Genomic DNA, 15,412 nt, shown 5'->3' on the forward strand with positions numbered 1-15,412 from the left:
TCAGGAGGCTTCATAATTTATTTGATAGCACAACAAAAATGAAACGTGTACATAAATGGCTAATTCAATTGACAATGTTATAAAAAACACAATACTGACAAAAATTGCTACATAATAAATATGATGTGCTACAAAAGTGACTGTGGTCAGTAGGTATGCTGTCAGGTTGCCTCTTGGCTGGAAGAGTCACCGTGCAACCCAAAATGGCATCAGCATTGTAAGCTGAAAAAGTAAACGTTAACATTGTTGAAAAGATACAGAGCTCTTGGTAAGCGTTCAATCACCTTATCCTTCAGATTCTGACAAATAGTTTGTACGTACGAAGCAGTGTCCAGAAGATTGGTCAAGGTCGGAACGATGCATTCTGCTGAACTTGAGGTTGCCATTTCATATCGAATACCAGCATGTTCACTAAATATAGATATTACTGGTGAACTGGACGACATGACAACCAAAGAGTTATTTAGTGCATAGGTTACCCATTACTCTCTAATTGGGGTTGAAGAAGGTGAACATAAATGTAACATTCTAACAAGGGACAAGATAAAGTTGCAAAGTCCCGAAGACGAGGGGCTTTTTATGACTCCGGCAATTATGGAGTCCGAATCCTTTTAGGTTATGAATTCCCTTTAAGAGATTAAATGCTCACTGACATCTTAACAATGCACCTTAGTTGAAAAAGTCATACAATTTTCTTTCGTCATTTACAAAGACACATGTCATAAGATTCTTGCAAGTTATCGTCTAATTGTTTGCTGCATTTGTACGGACACTAAACTTCGAGGGTGTTGAAGAAAGAAAAAAAATCATTGTGTTGTAGGACCCTACAACTGGCAAGCTTGCTACCGATAAATGGATGAAACACTCCTACATAAATACAAGAAACACTTACAACATTGCCCCAGCATGATGAACTAACGATCGTCCAGCAAGATTTCGTTGGTGTAATTTTCCATTCTTACTTGGACTGAGTGATGCATTCGTATGTGCCTGTTGCACCGTGTAATAATTCAATACAAGGCGGTTCTCGAGCGCGTACAAGTTCACCAGCGTGTCACCAGGAAGGGGAGGGGAAAACATCTTCTGCAGGCAAAAGTTTTCAACTGAGATATTTTGTTAATTGTAGCAGTCAATTAAAAAGGTTTGTGTGGTTTATCCTTCGTAGGTGGCAAACCACCTGAGTGAAATTCCTTTTTTTATTTTTTCGTGCAAAGATTTATTTGAGAACTATGCTTATCAATATATGAACAGCCAAAATGCTGAACCTTACTGCAAATCCACTTCCAATTAATGAATTCAGTGATAGTTGGCAGGGCGTTGCTAGACGTGCTTGACAACGGATTAATTCTTTGATGACATCATCCAGTACACACACAATTCCCTCCGCACAGTGATCAATGCATTCCTGCTCAGTTAGAATATTATCCACAAGCTGCTTGATGGCTTTCATATGATTGACTGCATCTTGTATCTATGAAAACAATGTGGAGTATTTAATACATAAGCTATTGCTGCCAGGCATAATATCAAGTTTCTAGAGCTCTTCTGGCAAATGTAAAAAATGTGGAATACCGCAGCTGCAAAAACACAACAAGCTCACTTAAATTTTCTTGACCTGAAATTATAAGGTTTTCAAGTGAAACATTAAACTAGATTGAATAAACTTTTTAAGGTGATGTTACTGAAGCACAACAGGAATAAAACCTAGATGCTTTTTGAAGTAGAACCTGCTGTAATTTCCACTGTTTGTCGCTACGAAATGATGCTTTAACTGTTGAAATAGTCTTGGTGGGTTTCATGAAAATTTCCATTCCACAAAGTGTGTCTTGGTGTAAAATGAGGCTTCCTCGTATTGTTTCATTGCCACTAAAATAAAGTTGAAAGCATGTTAAAAGAGACACAATGACGTTCAGCATTCATTATTCTGTTACACAGCTGTTTTGAGTTTTTCTTCTATTGTAAAGTGATGTTTAAGATAAGAGTATGGTTCAACAAAAGTTTAAATCTCGCAATCACCCTTGCATTCTTGCACACTTACAACAAACAAATAGAAACACTTGCCATGTAGATGTTGTGCATGTTAAATGGAACTTGCTGGATTTGCTAGAAGTTGATGATTTTAAACATTGTGTAATAAGTTTGTGGATGTGATCAAGCACTGACGGCACTTCATTCTCCACCAACCATTTCACCTCCTAAATATCATTACATTGAAAAGTTTTAAAGTTAGTTTTTTGTTTCTACTAAAAAATTTAGCAAGTGTTTAAATTTTAATATTTTTACCCATGCAAATTGCAAATTTACCTGGTGTAGCTTATTTTGCTGTTGCATCATTTCTTAGTGCCTCAATCTTGCCGGTAAACGGCGCGCCAGATATTAAGGCAAAGTTACAAACTCATCACTTGTAAAGTATTACGAATATTTTCTCTGCAATCAATATTTTTTTACTCAGCTGATCGCATTCGTCACGCATGATCGGTTATCGTGCTACACAAAAAAACTGACTCATTTTTAGGAAAGTAGGTTGTCGCCATTCGTATCTCGTTCACGGGACTGTCATGTGGGTTTAACTTGCGTTCAGTGTTTATAATAGTATTAGGTTTGCCCACCAAAGTCAAACTATTTTCAACATTCAAAAACAAACGTGGTTATTAACCTGCGTTCGATTTAAAAACCCTCCGGAAGACCATTTATCTACAAACGTGACATACCGAAGTTGAACATCGCACGCAAGAAGGTAAAGATTTTGGCTTAGAATTATGATTGCTTAAACACACTAAAAATGCATTACAGTGTAATGTTTGGTTGTTGTCGTTTGCTTCTCGCCGCTAGATGGCAGTGGAGATCCTAATGTATGTATGAATCATTTGCCCATCATTTGTCCATCACATGACCCACTTAAAGTAAATACTATTAACACATTGCCTAACTATTTCCAGCATGTGAATGGTTTTAGTGCAAAGGTGCAACTTAACATTCACAAGTAAACTACACTCAATATCATCGTAAAAATATTGTATTTGAATGATCAAGGCACAAAAATATTGCACAATGCATGATAAAATATGAGATGGGTTGAAATAACACTTTTAAACAAGTTCCTTTCTTCTTAAGAGCTCCTTCCTGCAATAATATGGGAATGTTTAATTGTTTAAGGTAGTTTAGTTCAAATATTTTTACAAAACTGTACATTTTTGCCACTCAGTTTTGTAAGCAATAACAACAACATCACTTGCCTTTTGCTTATTCTTTTGCACTTGGGACAGCTGTGAGGATTAAAACACTTTGTGTGATAACAAGAATGGCAGACTTCACACGTTGTTGTGTTTTGTTGGTGTGGGAAAATTATGTGGCTGTGGTCTTTACAATATTCACAAATAAATCCCTTCATTTGGCACAACTGAAAGTAAAAACAATTCTTACATTCAAAGTGAAGTTTTAACTGAGCTTGATGTTCAAAGGAAGTTTGACCGAGAGATTTAGACCTGTGGTTCTCAACCGGGGCCCTCGCCCCCAGAGGGGCCAACAAACACCCACTAAAAATCAATGAGTCGTTTTGTCTTATAATGCGCAGAATTGAGTGTGTGCTGCAAATATCTTTATTCCCTTACATTCTTTATCCATATTGGGGTTGGTCAGCATTGCAGTTTGTTATTTACTCTATTCGACTTACACGAGTTTGCCATTCAAATTTTTTGCATGGGGCCACAGATCTTACATTGTTATTCAAAGGGGACCATGAGGCCCAAAATATACTAGAAAGTTTGAGAACCACTGATTTAGACCAACACAGACTAGAACCAAAATACTTTTGTGTCTAACCTCACACTGATTGAGGTGGTTAGTCGCCATGGAAACTGCTTCCTTAACATTGTGCAGCATTGTTCCGCTTTTCACTTCAATCAGTCCATCCAAACTGTACAGGTGAACGTCACCGTCGAGCATGTATTGGGGCACAAGACTGGAAAGCTGTGCCTTCAATGTCTGAGTGTTGCTTTCATCATCTGTTAGACATAAAACACCACTGCTTGTTAACTAGAGATGTGAAACTCCAGAGATATGTTTGCATCTCCTCTGAGTTTAGAAGTTCTGAGTTTAGACTTAGCACTTAAATAACTTTGGTTTGCATACATGCCACTTGGTCTATAGAAATACTTCCTTGAGTGTTCAAGCATCATCTGCAGATAACTTAATTTTTAAAGGTGTGTTTAGCAAAAAAACTGGATGCCTTGGTAATGCTTACAATGCTGAAGTAACTGCTGTCATGCTTCTTTAAGCATTGCAACTATATGCTTGCACCTAGTGCAACAATGTTATAGATTAGTAGAAAGGTTAGGTTGTGCTGTGTTACAATTTTTAAATGTTCAAAATCACCTGATACAGCAGAAGTTGCCAAGCGACAAGCCTGGATGTATTTGAACAATGGTAGCATCTGTTTCCTGAGGGCCTTGGAAAGTAGAAATATCACATTTTAACCCCTTGTACATTTGTATTTAACGAAACACTTACAAGTATGGATGAAAGTGATTTGACTTTCCTGTAAATGTTTGAATTGATGTCATTGAGGTTGAACAAAGGGTCACTGCTAATTCCTTGGATCAGATCGTAACTGAAGTTTGACACTTTGTATCTGTCCCAGTAAAGGTTATGCATTAATAGTTGAGGTTACTTTTCATTAACTCGATTCTTACCGAGTAAAGTCGAACTTGTGAAGAATATTCGCTGGAATCACAGACAATTTGTTGTCATGGCAACAGGAACAGAAATATTTCCCCACATATTCGCAATATCGAAACCTTTTCATGTAAGCTGAAAATAAACAACATTTCTTGAACATCTCTGGCACTGTGTGTTCTAGGAATGGGCCAATCACAGGTACCGATATTGGGCATATTATCAGTATTGGTCTTTGTCATCACATAGTTGATATGACACTCATATGTTCTTTTCTGAAGATATGCTGGTGTTGCAGCTATTCATACTTAAACATGTTTTCATTTTGACTTAACCCAAACACTGTGTGTTCTAGGGATGGGCCAAATACAGTGCCCATATTTAAAATATATATTGATTTAACCCGTAAAATCTGACCTTTGTTGACGAGCGTTCCACATCCAGCGCATCGATAGTTCTGCTTCACCATGGCAACCTTCAGTTTTAATCTTACCGGAGTGTGGAAGATAATCTGGGGTCGAGGCGGGGCCCAGTCCTGGTTGCCACGGATACGTACAGATGAATCGAGGCTGGCATCATTCGATGTTGCAACATCCGGATCAATTGAAGTGGATGAAGGCATAGGAAGAAGCTGCAAGTGATGAAGTTTTAATTATGATAGGAAGTTTAGTTACTTTCACTTCAAGGCAGTCTTTAACATAAGTTTTCAAAATAAATGTGATTGCCAAATCCTTGGTATGAAATGTTCATGGCCTCCCTGTGAAGGTCTGTTTCATAATTCCTTTCATAGTTTAAAACAATGGTAATTCTTGTCCAGTCTCTTTTGTTGGGCATTGTTGACTGTTACACTTTTACCAGACCTTTTGAGGCACATCTTCTTCTGAAATTAACCATTTCACTTCGGATGCAGTAACTCGACGTTGCCCAGAAAATGTTTTGAGCAAACCAATCGCAATTGACTCGGCAGTGCGGAAAGAATCCATCCTCAGTAATTTATTTCTGTTTCAAAAAGTTTAAGTTTGTAAAGGTTGATTGAAAATAATAACAAGTCTACTTACAAACTACTTGACTGAGGTAAAGATGTTTCACTTGGAATTGGAGACGACAAATCAGAAACTGTAAAATATTAAAAATGTTTAACTTATCAGATTATTACACTCTATAACTTACCAGTTGTACTATGAGGTGTGTTTGGCAACAAAGCAAGATTACTTGACGAAACAGAGTGTGATAAATCATCATCGGAGGTAATGCTTCCGAATGGGGATGAGTAACCACAAGATGGCGATGTTACAACACTGGATGTGGTTCCAACATATACTGGTGGTGTAGTGGTTGCTGCAGGAGGTTGCTACAAACACATTTATATTAATCAGTGGCGTATATAAATTCTGCACATAGTATTGTTATCTGTAAAGTTGATATTATGCCTGGCAGCAACAGCTTATACATTGTTATCTGGACTTGAATATAAGTTTCTTTCATCTGAACTAGCATGAAATTTTTGGGTCGTTCTTCAAGCAAAAAACTGCGGCTAGGTTTCATAATTACCCCAAATTCTGCACCAATTAAAAAGTTGTTGGCTGCAACTTGCATTGCTTGGTTGTTTTCAGTTTTGTTCTTTACTTGACATTTGACTTGTTCAATCGCCCCAATCAACATCTCACTAAAGTGGAAATGGGCATTTTCCTGCAAAAATATGCAAATGTATGAAGCAACAATTCTGACCATCATCCACACTATCAATACTCTACTAAGGTTCGTAATGTTTTGTTGACTGATCAAACTTACCTTGTCAATGTCAGCACAGGTGGTAAGATCCTGGTTTTGCAAGAATGTCATTAAACTTCTTGTCTTTGGAGTATTTTCATTTCTATAATCTGTTAAATGTTCATATTCATTTCTGAGAGATGGTGGAAAAGATACGTTACTTTGACAAATTGCTTAAATTATTTCGTTGTAAAATTTTTATAATTGATACTTTTTGCTCAGATTTCTCTGTACTGGATTGTGTTTTACAAAACATACAAACAGTTTTGCAGAAATTTACCTTGGCTCTCACTATTACCATCAATATCACATAGAGAAGGAAATGAACTACTTGTATTTAACAGAATATTCTGTGTAGCTTCATCACTGGAAAATATTTCTGTTGGGAAACAAAGGAATATTAAGCTAAGTCTGGTCTGTTCCATGTAATTGTTGAAAATAAGGACTCAGGTCAAAAACAAGGAATTTCTTAGAAATAAGGACAGTAAATTTTTCTAAGACATTGTCCTTCATAATAAGGACAGTATGGCAACTCCGATTATAAGCAAGACCCAACATTAAAAGTTTGTTAAAAACTGCTAACATGCCACAAACAGATGAATTTAAATCCCTTACTTTGTCCTTTAATGTGATCAGATCGAGATCTTCGGTGAGTCTGTACAGAATCTGAAATAGAAACAACATTTTTTTACTCATCAGGTTGTACAACTCAACATATATTGACCCTTACTTTGTTTCAGCGAATTATCAATTTCAGATGAAAATTTTAATTTGGTATTTGTTTGTTGCGCATTGTTTGAAACGTTCATGGACACTGGTAATAACATGTCATCGAACTGATCCGGATTGGTTGGTGGAATGGAAAAGTGTTTTGTGATTGGCTGAGAGAGGAATGACTCTTCGGCTGATACTACAACATCCGGCAAAGCACTAAGTTGATGTTGTTCACTTCTTGTTTCAGGAAAATGTCTGGAATTAGGGGCGATCTCATCACTTTCACTGACATGGTATATATGAGGGCTTTCAACTGTCATCTGACTTGAATTAGTGACTCCCAGTAAAAATCCCAGGTCATCATTAAAGTCTTCACTGGAGTCATCATTGAACAATGGCTTGGAATAAAATGGAAGGTTATCGTCGGTCTGTAGCAGTTGATAAGTAGCTGAAATATTGTCAGCAGTCAGATCCAAGTTTGAGGAACAGCCTCCCAGACAACTAGCTGCTGATGCCACACTCCCCATGTTGTTAACTAGTAACAACTGGTCATCTGCTGCTGTACTGGCTTCCGACGTCGCATAATGGTTTCCACTTGTGCGATGAAGAGGAAAGACTTTTGTTGGCTGCAAACTTCCACAGAGAGGGTCCACTATGTCTTGCGAGGACGGTTTGTTGCTAGGAAATAGCTCTGCTTCGTTTGGCACAACTAGGTTTTCAACTGTTAAAAAATTAATAAAAGTTGCATTAGGCTTGCATCTAACACTTAACATATACTCACAAACAATGCAATATTTTCACAGCTAGAAATATATTCATTACAATATAAATTTCTGCATAACTTTTATTCAAACAACACAATCCTGCTCACCAATGCTTGTGTCAGTGCTGTGCACTCGTACAAACTTTCTGTCGGAGCACGCGTCCTCCAACTTTCCAAACTGAAAACATAAAACAAATTTGCATCCTGATATCAACTAAGTGATTAATTACATTTGACATTAATCCATCATCTTTAAGCTCTGATCAAAACTTCCTACCAAATCCACAGGAACATCGGCTAGTAATGTGGCTGAGTTGTGTTCTAATGCTTCAAGGCAAATCAGGGTAGCTGAAACGAACTTTGCATCTCGCAAAAATGCCCAATCTGTGACATGAAATAAATCAGTCAGTTTAACTTTAGGAGGATCTCACAGTCTGTGTCTTGGTTGTGCCATAATAAATCACACCAGGGCAAAGTTTTAATCCTAATGGTATGACATACAACACTGTAACATGTTCCATCAACTTGTTTTGAAAACAACTAATTTTGTTGTTGTTCAAGCTTTGTACTTGCCATAGTAATGCTGAGATACTGAAGATCCTCCTGCAAGGAGACATTTAATCTGTGTCGATAAATTTTTCATTTTTATTGATTTTTCCAACCACAGTTGACCACGACTTTTACTTCTTCTCCTGTGAAAGTTTTTTGTGACATGTTTTAGCAAATTAACGTTTTACTCTCTCTGCAATGACATGATGTAATACCTGACATGATATGAAGTTGGTGATTTAGTTTTGTTTGAAGTTCCGTGGGTTGAGTCGCTGAATGCAAACTTCTTGAGGTTTTCAATGTCAAAAGCAAATGAGGGATTTAACCATTGCAAGGTTTCAACAAACAACCAGTAGTCTTCAACATCAGCAACATCAACCTTTAAATAAAACTTGGTCTTGTCAAACAATCTTTTTACTTTTATAAGGCCCAAGTTTTCAGTAAGGGCACAACAACACTGTAGAGCTAGCACTATAGCAGTTTCACATGAAACATTACATTACCAAACACACAAGAGGTTGAGATAGGGTTCAAATCTGGTAGTTGTTGGGTATAGGTAGTTTCAAAATGAAAACTTACTTGGTTAAATTTTGTTGAAGGCTTTATTCCATGACGAAAAATTGCATCAAAACTTTTTACCAGAGATGTAACACCGCCATGAACATACAGAATATCAGTTGAATGTTGGCTTACAATCCTTTCAATTGTTGTCTTCAAGTTAGAAAACAGTTTTAATCTTTCATCACTGCAACAAAATAAAGGTTTTAGGGAAAAAAAATCTTTGTGGAAAATAAGTTTGTACCTGTGGTACTGACTATCCAAAACATGTGTCATGTCAAACTCATTTCACAAGCAGATTTCTCTAGTCACTACTTTCTGTCAAAGCACAGTAAATGCATGTAATAAGAAAAAAAAGCAAATGACCAACACAGTTCATAAAAAACACAAACAGAAAATTGCATTGCATTTGGAAAATGGCCACACTGCTACATAACCAAGTTGACACCATTCCTACTTAGTCTGCAAAATATGGCAGTTCCTACAAGATCTTGGGCATGCAAGACCACTATCTACCACATGCAAAACCTCTAGGACCACAAGACTGATTGTACAGAAAACAATGAACGTTTAAAAGAGAGCCAGACAGTACTTTATGCTTAATTTTCATAAGCAGGCAACAAAAACTGGTGTGCAAGTATTTTATTCCATAAACAACACACAGGTGCTGCTGCCATACTCTGCATACTGGATTACTCCTTTTTGTTTTGAGATTTTTGTTTTTGTACATAATTTCTATAAAATTGTTCTCTTTGAATGTAGGAAATAACTTGATCATGTTGTTGTTTCCTTCTCATGCGGTCTTCGATTGAAACTAAATAGATATACATAACTACTAATGTCACAAACAGTGCAAAAAACTTTGCATGTGTTTGTTTTGTAACGTTATGTGGAATATTCCTGTTCACATTGTCCTGTGTCGTGTGCTTGGAAAAAGGCTTCGATCCTGTGTTGATCCAAGTTGAGTGGTCATAACTCCGTCTTGATACAGGGTCACTCAAGACTTTATAAGCAGCATGAATTTGAACAAACTTTTTCTGCATTTTTACATCTCCATGGTGTTTGTCCGGATGAAACTCTTTGCACTTGGCAATGTAACTTTGTCTGATTTCATCAGAACTTGCAGTAGGATCCACTTCAAGCGTGTCATAATGATTTACGAAACAGCGAACATTTTGTAATTGTTTTGGAGAGCAAAGAAATGGCTTCTTCAAGCTTATTAGACGATGTAACATTAACATTATTCTAATTCTAATCCATTGTGCAGAAATTCCAGCTTGTTCTTAAAACTATTCGGTAATCGTGTCCATAACCATTATGTTATTTCACCTTTCCACGTCAAAATAACACTAGGTTTGTTTCGTCAATAAATATGACCAAAAAAAAATACAACACAATGACGTCATAAATCAGCTGATAAAAATCACTGGACTGGAGCAAATCGCTTCATGCATGAATGAATGCACACAATCGTTCCAATGAGTTTTCGATAAATTACCACAAGAAATTCTTGTTATATTTTTATTTTGTAACGGGAAAAATATCGTACAGCCATTAATGGTCGACTGAATGTAAATAATCGCCGATTCATGAGTAGACCGACTGCGACACATTTCGTCATCTCGCTCGAATTTAAGGCGGCGTGTCAGTTGTCGAATTTGCTTATTTTTGTGTCTTTTCGTATGGCAGGTTTAGGCGGTAAGAAATAGAACCAGTGACCATTTGGGTGAGACTCGGTACAAATAAGTTTTACAACAGAGGTGTAAAAGATGGAGCCATCAACAGATCAACCTGGAACAAGTCATTCCACCACGAATCCGATCAGTGATGGCAGTGGTGAAAATAACGGCCAGTTTGAATGTAATATTTGCCTTGATACTGCCAAAGATGCAGTGATAAGCTACTGTGGACACCTCTTCTGGTAAGTTAATGTCATCCTATATATTTGATTTAAATGGTGGTTGAAAGCTGATTTTACATCCTCGGACATACATACAAATTAAATCTGTTGTAATAGCATCGTGAAAGAAAGAATGGATAAATATAAGTTTATGGTACTTATATAATGATGAGATGTGCATGCTAAATACAGCACACATCCACCCATATCCATTTTAACTAATATAATACCAAAAAACAAAACAATAAATACTTAAATTTAAAGAACATCTTATGTGCATTTTCCTTCCAACACTTGAAACCATTCAACAGGGTTTCTTTTCCTGTTGAACCACACCATCCATCTAGTATGGGTGGTTAGTTTGGGGGCCTCTCGACTGCTCCCACTAATGTCCCCTACCTTATTCAGTCATGTTCCAGTCTGCAGAATGTGGCAGGTGCACGTGTGATTTATTTAAAAAAAAAATTTTGCATGCCAATTTTTTGGGTTTGCTCGCGCAAATTTTGCACCAAAGGCGTTTAATTGGACTGTGTTGACCTATTTTAGTTGCTTTGCGCCTGCTGAAATTGGCCTTGCACGCGAACTTAAGGGTCGTGCACGCGCGAGTTCTCGTCAAGAACTGCCATGTTCTGCAGACTGGGTCATGTTTACCCACAATGATCAACCTCAGTTTCTTATGACCTTGAAACATAATGCTTTTTTATGCGGTGTAGCTGCAACTGTATGGCCATGATCCAATGCACCCTTTACTGTTTAGCACTGCAGCTAGAAATATATTCATCACAATAAAAAAACTTTGCAATTCCATGCCACATAGCATCAGTAGGTTTAAACACAAATGCCTTTTTTTATTTGATTGTCACAAGGTTCATTAGGCTTTATTTACCAAGCAACAGGTTGTTTTTTTGGTGCATCTAAAATATACTGGATTGCTTGGTGCATTATTATCAACGCTAGGCACAGCATTGTAATACTTGGCACACATTTATATCACTTGATGCATGTTTATTTCGCGGGGTGCACCTTTAAATAGTTTGGTGAACATTTATATCACTTGGTGTACCTTTATGCCACTTAGCGCTCGTTTATATCGCTAGGTAAAGCTGCACCAAGCAGAATAAAGTTGCCACGAATAAAGTAAAGACGTACCAAGCGATATTAAAGGATCCAAGCAATCCTGTATATATATTTTAAATGCACGGTATTTTTGTTTAGGCTTTAGTTTAAAAATTGTGAATCAAATGGTTTTATGTTGTATTATGTGGTGAACAGCTGGCCATGTTTGCATCAATGGTTGGAGACGAAACCAAATCGCCAGGAATGTCCGGTTTGTAAAGCTGGTATTGGAAAAGACAAAGTTGTTCCTTTGTATGGAAGAGGAAGCACAAATAACCAGGATCCGAGGGAAAAACTTCCACCACGACCTCAAGCACAAAGACCAGAAGCTGAGAACCGAAATGTAAGTTTTCCACAATTGTTTTTTTTTCTTCTTAATTTGTGCTATATTTCGATCTTATGTTATGCTCACAACCCTATAATGCACTGTTTCTTAACCTTTTTAGCCCTTGTACCCTTTGAGCTTTCATGAAATTTTCTCGTACTCCTGCCTTCAATGGCCAACGGAAGTAAATAAAATTGTAATAATAGGAATTGAACTCCGTGTATTTATAACTTATGTATTGAATGCATGCATTAAAACAGTCTTGTAAGTTCAACAATATTTACAGCACACCAACAATCAGTCAAATCAAATCAGCCCAAGACACATAACAAAGTAACTTGTTACGCATTCTTCACAAATATGCCTAAATATAATTTTACACTGCATGTCATACCCCCTGCTTTGGTGCTTCGTACCCCTGGTTAAGAACCCCTGCCATAATGTTTCATGTTATGTTAATTTCAATATTATAAGGAAGAGGCTAATGTGTTAGCGTAGACATTAAGTTTATTTTTTTACCAACATCTGCCAAAAATTTTGGGTCAGTGACTTTTTTGTTTTAGCAACACTTGTGGTCATTTTGTATTTATTCTGAATTATTTTTAGCCTGGATTTCCTGGACTTAACTTTGGTGATGGAAGTTTTCAGATGTCCTTTGGAATTGGGGCTTTTCCATTTGGATTTTTCGGGACATTATTTAATATTAATGACGGCCGACCCAGGCCCCCACCTTTTGGAGGAGCGCAATATCAAGATGAACAAATGCTGTCTCGTGTCTTCCTGTGGGTCGCTGTTATTCTCATGTTCTGGTTGTTTTTCTTGTAACTGCTCCAGGTTTGTTAACTTTTGTTTAAAAATATGTTTTTAGTTTTCTGGTGTTAAGTATTGTCATGTTGGCAATTGTTTTTTGCTGACTTATTTGCTGCAGAATTTTCCCTCAATGATTTCAATGTTTTTTTGAATATCGTGAACTTGTTTGTTTTAGTTTGAGAAGTTTTGCAACAAGGGTTGTTTGATTAAACAACAGCAAAATTGTTAATTGTGACAAAGTATTATCTGGTCAGTCACACATTTTAAATTCCCCAAGTTTTCTTATTTGTTTAAACATAACTTTGGGATTCAGTGCGCAATAAGCACATGCGTTAACAATTTTTGCAAGTTCAGCAGATTTTTATTGTAAAGTCACCAACATTTCGATATCTTATACATTGTGTATTGCAGTGTGTCTTTATCTTTAAGAAGGTGTATTGTATGGGTCAGTTACTTTACAATGAAAATCTGCTTAAAGAGCCATAATTGTTAATACAGTATGTCTATTTTCACGGTTTATTTGGTAACAAACCATAATTGTTTGTACGACTTTCACAAAACAGGGAAAACATACATTAGTCATAAACACGACACTGAAATCTTCTATTTTTCTCTAAAAGTTTTTGGTCGTTAATTTTGCATGCCCACTTTTTAACACATGCAAGCAGTGGTGGGATATACAGCCGGTTCGCACCGGTTCTATGGAACCGTCTCACGGAATTTTATGAGATCAGCGAACCGGTTAGCATTACTGGTTACTGTCAATGGACTTTTTGTAACAGAACCGGCTGAAAAATATGACTTTGTTGATAGAACCAGGTGACAAAAAATTGAATCCCATCACTGCATGCAAGCCATAAGCACCACCGATTTCATTGCTCCCTGATTCACATGTTTCAAGTTATGATTCCTGCCATTGCAAACTTAATTGCTGTCATACCATTAAGTTTTTCTTTGTGCTACTGAATGACATTTTGTGGAGTGACCCAAATAACACAGACAAATATGCATGAATTGGCACGCCTTCGGAAAAACATTTTTTTGTGCAATTTTATTTGTTTTTTGTCTTACTGTTCAGAATTATTAATAAATGTTTTTAAAACTATTTCGTATTTGTCTATGTTGCTTGTGGGTTGTGGCCTTTTATGCTTATACATTTCAAGTATTTAACTTAGTTTTGCTACAATAAGTAGCGTCTCCTAATTCAGCTGACTTAACTCGTGCATTTTTTGGGTCTGCAAGTCTTGTGATTCAAGTTTGACTTTAGGCAAAAAGAAAGGTCTGAGTCTGCTAGTTTTTTCAAGTTTTTTACACAACTGGTTAACCGGCAGTTCTGTGTTATCCCATTTTCCTGTCTGTTTTAATGTTTTTTTATCCATACCGCGCAATGGCTTTTTCGTTATCTTGTTCTTGGTCGCGTGCTAGCGCCTTTACCTTTTGAAACAAGTTTAATGAAGTCGTGTGACTTTTTATTGCCGATGAATATTTTACATTTTTATTGTTTCAAAAGCCTTCGCGCTTCCCAGTGAAAGCTAAAACTGTGTTGCGCAATTCTGACGTCATAGCGAATACCGGCATTAATTTGCGTCATACCGTGTTACGCAATACAGTTTTAGTTGCGTTGACGTTTCTACGATTCGTCCCCGGTAATATTTGAACAACATTATATTGCTGACGCAACATAAATACCCTCGGCGGAGTTCAAAAACTTTTTCACGTACGAAACAAGATAATAGAAATCTAGTATCATATTTTTACAAGTCAATTGTCACTTGCAGGATTTTTCGATTGATTTCAAACCGTAGGTAACTTTGCTTCCAACAACAGTTGCCAACTTTGTTAATCATTGACTAGAACTGTATTGTCTCTTTCCCGGTGTCAATTGAAGGTTGTTCTGGTGAAGTAATTCCATGCTTGCACTTGCAGACCTGTGTTTTTAGAGAAACAATAACCAACTTGTAATATTCATGTCAATTAAGCCTTTTATGTGATCAAGTAATATTAGATGACAGAATCATACTTTGAAAAAGGTCATACTTTGAACTTTTTGGATCACATACCCATCTGCAATTCAGTCATAAAACAATGCTTTCATAAATTTGACCCTGTTCCAAGAGTTCGCCAGCATCGAAGGTTGAAACAATTGTTTGCAAAACATGAACTTCTCCACTCTGATATATGCTAAGATTATGGAAATCTAAGAGCTAATACACAAATTATTTTACAATTTTTT

At 36.8% G+C, this 15,412-nt stretch overlaps 4 protein-coding genes across 5 annotated transcripts; 1 reads left to right on the plus strand and 3 right to left on the minus strand.

Moving 5' to 3' along the window:
* Positions 1–2,717, minus strand: LOC145215606 (protein rogdi homolog). 2 transcript variants are annotated; one of them, XM_080084328.1, is made up of 7 exons: positions 2,305–2,507; positions 2,062–2,195; positions 1,728–1,866; positions 1,271–1,471; positions 893–1,083; positions 285–411; positions 1–222 (listed from the first exon to the last, which is right to left on the minus strand). In XM_080084328.1, the coding sequence occupies exons 1-7, from the start codon at positions 2,332–2,334 to the stop codon at positions 187–189; spliced, it is 858 nt and encodes a 285-aa protein (XP_079940454.1). In that variant the 5' UTR covers positions 2,335–2,507; the 3' UTR covers positions 1–186. The 2 variants fall into 2 exon arrangements, with proteins under 2 accessions (XP_079940454.1, XP_079940453.1); XM_080084327.1 differs by having other exon boundaries at positions 1–411; positions 2,305–2,717.
* A 283-nt stretch (positions 2,718–3,000) lies between these two features.
* LOC145215599 (run domain Beclin-1-interacting and cysteine-rich domain-containing protein-like) lies at positions 3,001–9,339 on the minus strand. Its single transcript, XM_080084313.1, has 21 exons — positions 9,273–9,339; positions 9,050–9,215; positions 8,686–8,849; positions 8,495–8,613; positions 8,199–8,305; positions 8,030–8,099; positions 7,175–7,879; positions 7,060–7,110; positions 6,725–6,823; positions 6,466–6,554; positions 6,226–6,363; positions 5,845–6,025; positions 5,733–5,790; positions 5,535–5,673; positions 5,092–5,305; positions 4,692–4,809; positions 4,510–4,630; positions 4,375–4,447; positions 3,823–4,004; positions 3,237–3,400; positions 3,001–3,123 (listed from the first exon to the last, which is right to left on the minus strand). The coding sequence occupies exons 1-21, from the start codon at positions 9,302–9,304 to the stop codon at positions 3,090–3,092; spliced, it is 3,024 nt and encodes a 1,007-aa protein (XP_079940439.1). The 5' UTR covers positions 9,305–9,339; the 3' UTR covers positions 3,001–3,089.
* A 4-nt stretch (positions 9,340–9,343) lies between these two features.
* LOC145215610 (dnaJ homolog subfamily C member 4-like) lies at positions 9,344–10,439 on the minus strand. Its single transcript, XM_080084333.1, has one exon. It carries the CDS (start codon positions 10,267–10,269, stop codon positions 9,721–9,723), a length of 549 nt encoding a protein of 182 aa, XP_079940459.1. The 5' UTR covers positions 10,270–10,439; the 3' UTR covers positions 9,344–9,720.
* A 252-nt stretch (positions 10,440–10,691) lies between these two features.
* Positions 10,692–14,284, plus strand: LOC145215609 (E3 ubiquitin-protein ligase RNF185-like). The gene is made up of 3 exons (XM_080084332.1): positions 10,692–10,949; positions 12,201–12,387; positions 12,976–14,284. The coding sequence occupies exons 1-3, from the start codon at positions 10,798–10,800 to the stop codon at positions 13,192–13,194; spliced, it is 558 nt and encodes a 185-aa protein (XP_079940458.1). The 5' UTR covers positions 10,692–10,797; the 3' UTR covers positions 13,195–14,284.
* Positions 14,285–15,412: the final 1,128 nt, after the last annotated feature.

Source organism: Phallusia mammillata, chromosome 2, assembly GCF_965637545.1.
Source record: "Phallusia mammillata chromosome 2, kaPhaMamm4.hap1.1, whole genome shotgun sequence".
Classification (NCBI taxonomy): domain Eukaryota; kingdom Metazoa; phylum Chordata; class Ascidiacea; order Phlebobranchia; family Ascidiidae; genus Phallusia; species Phallusia mammillata.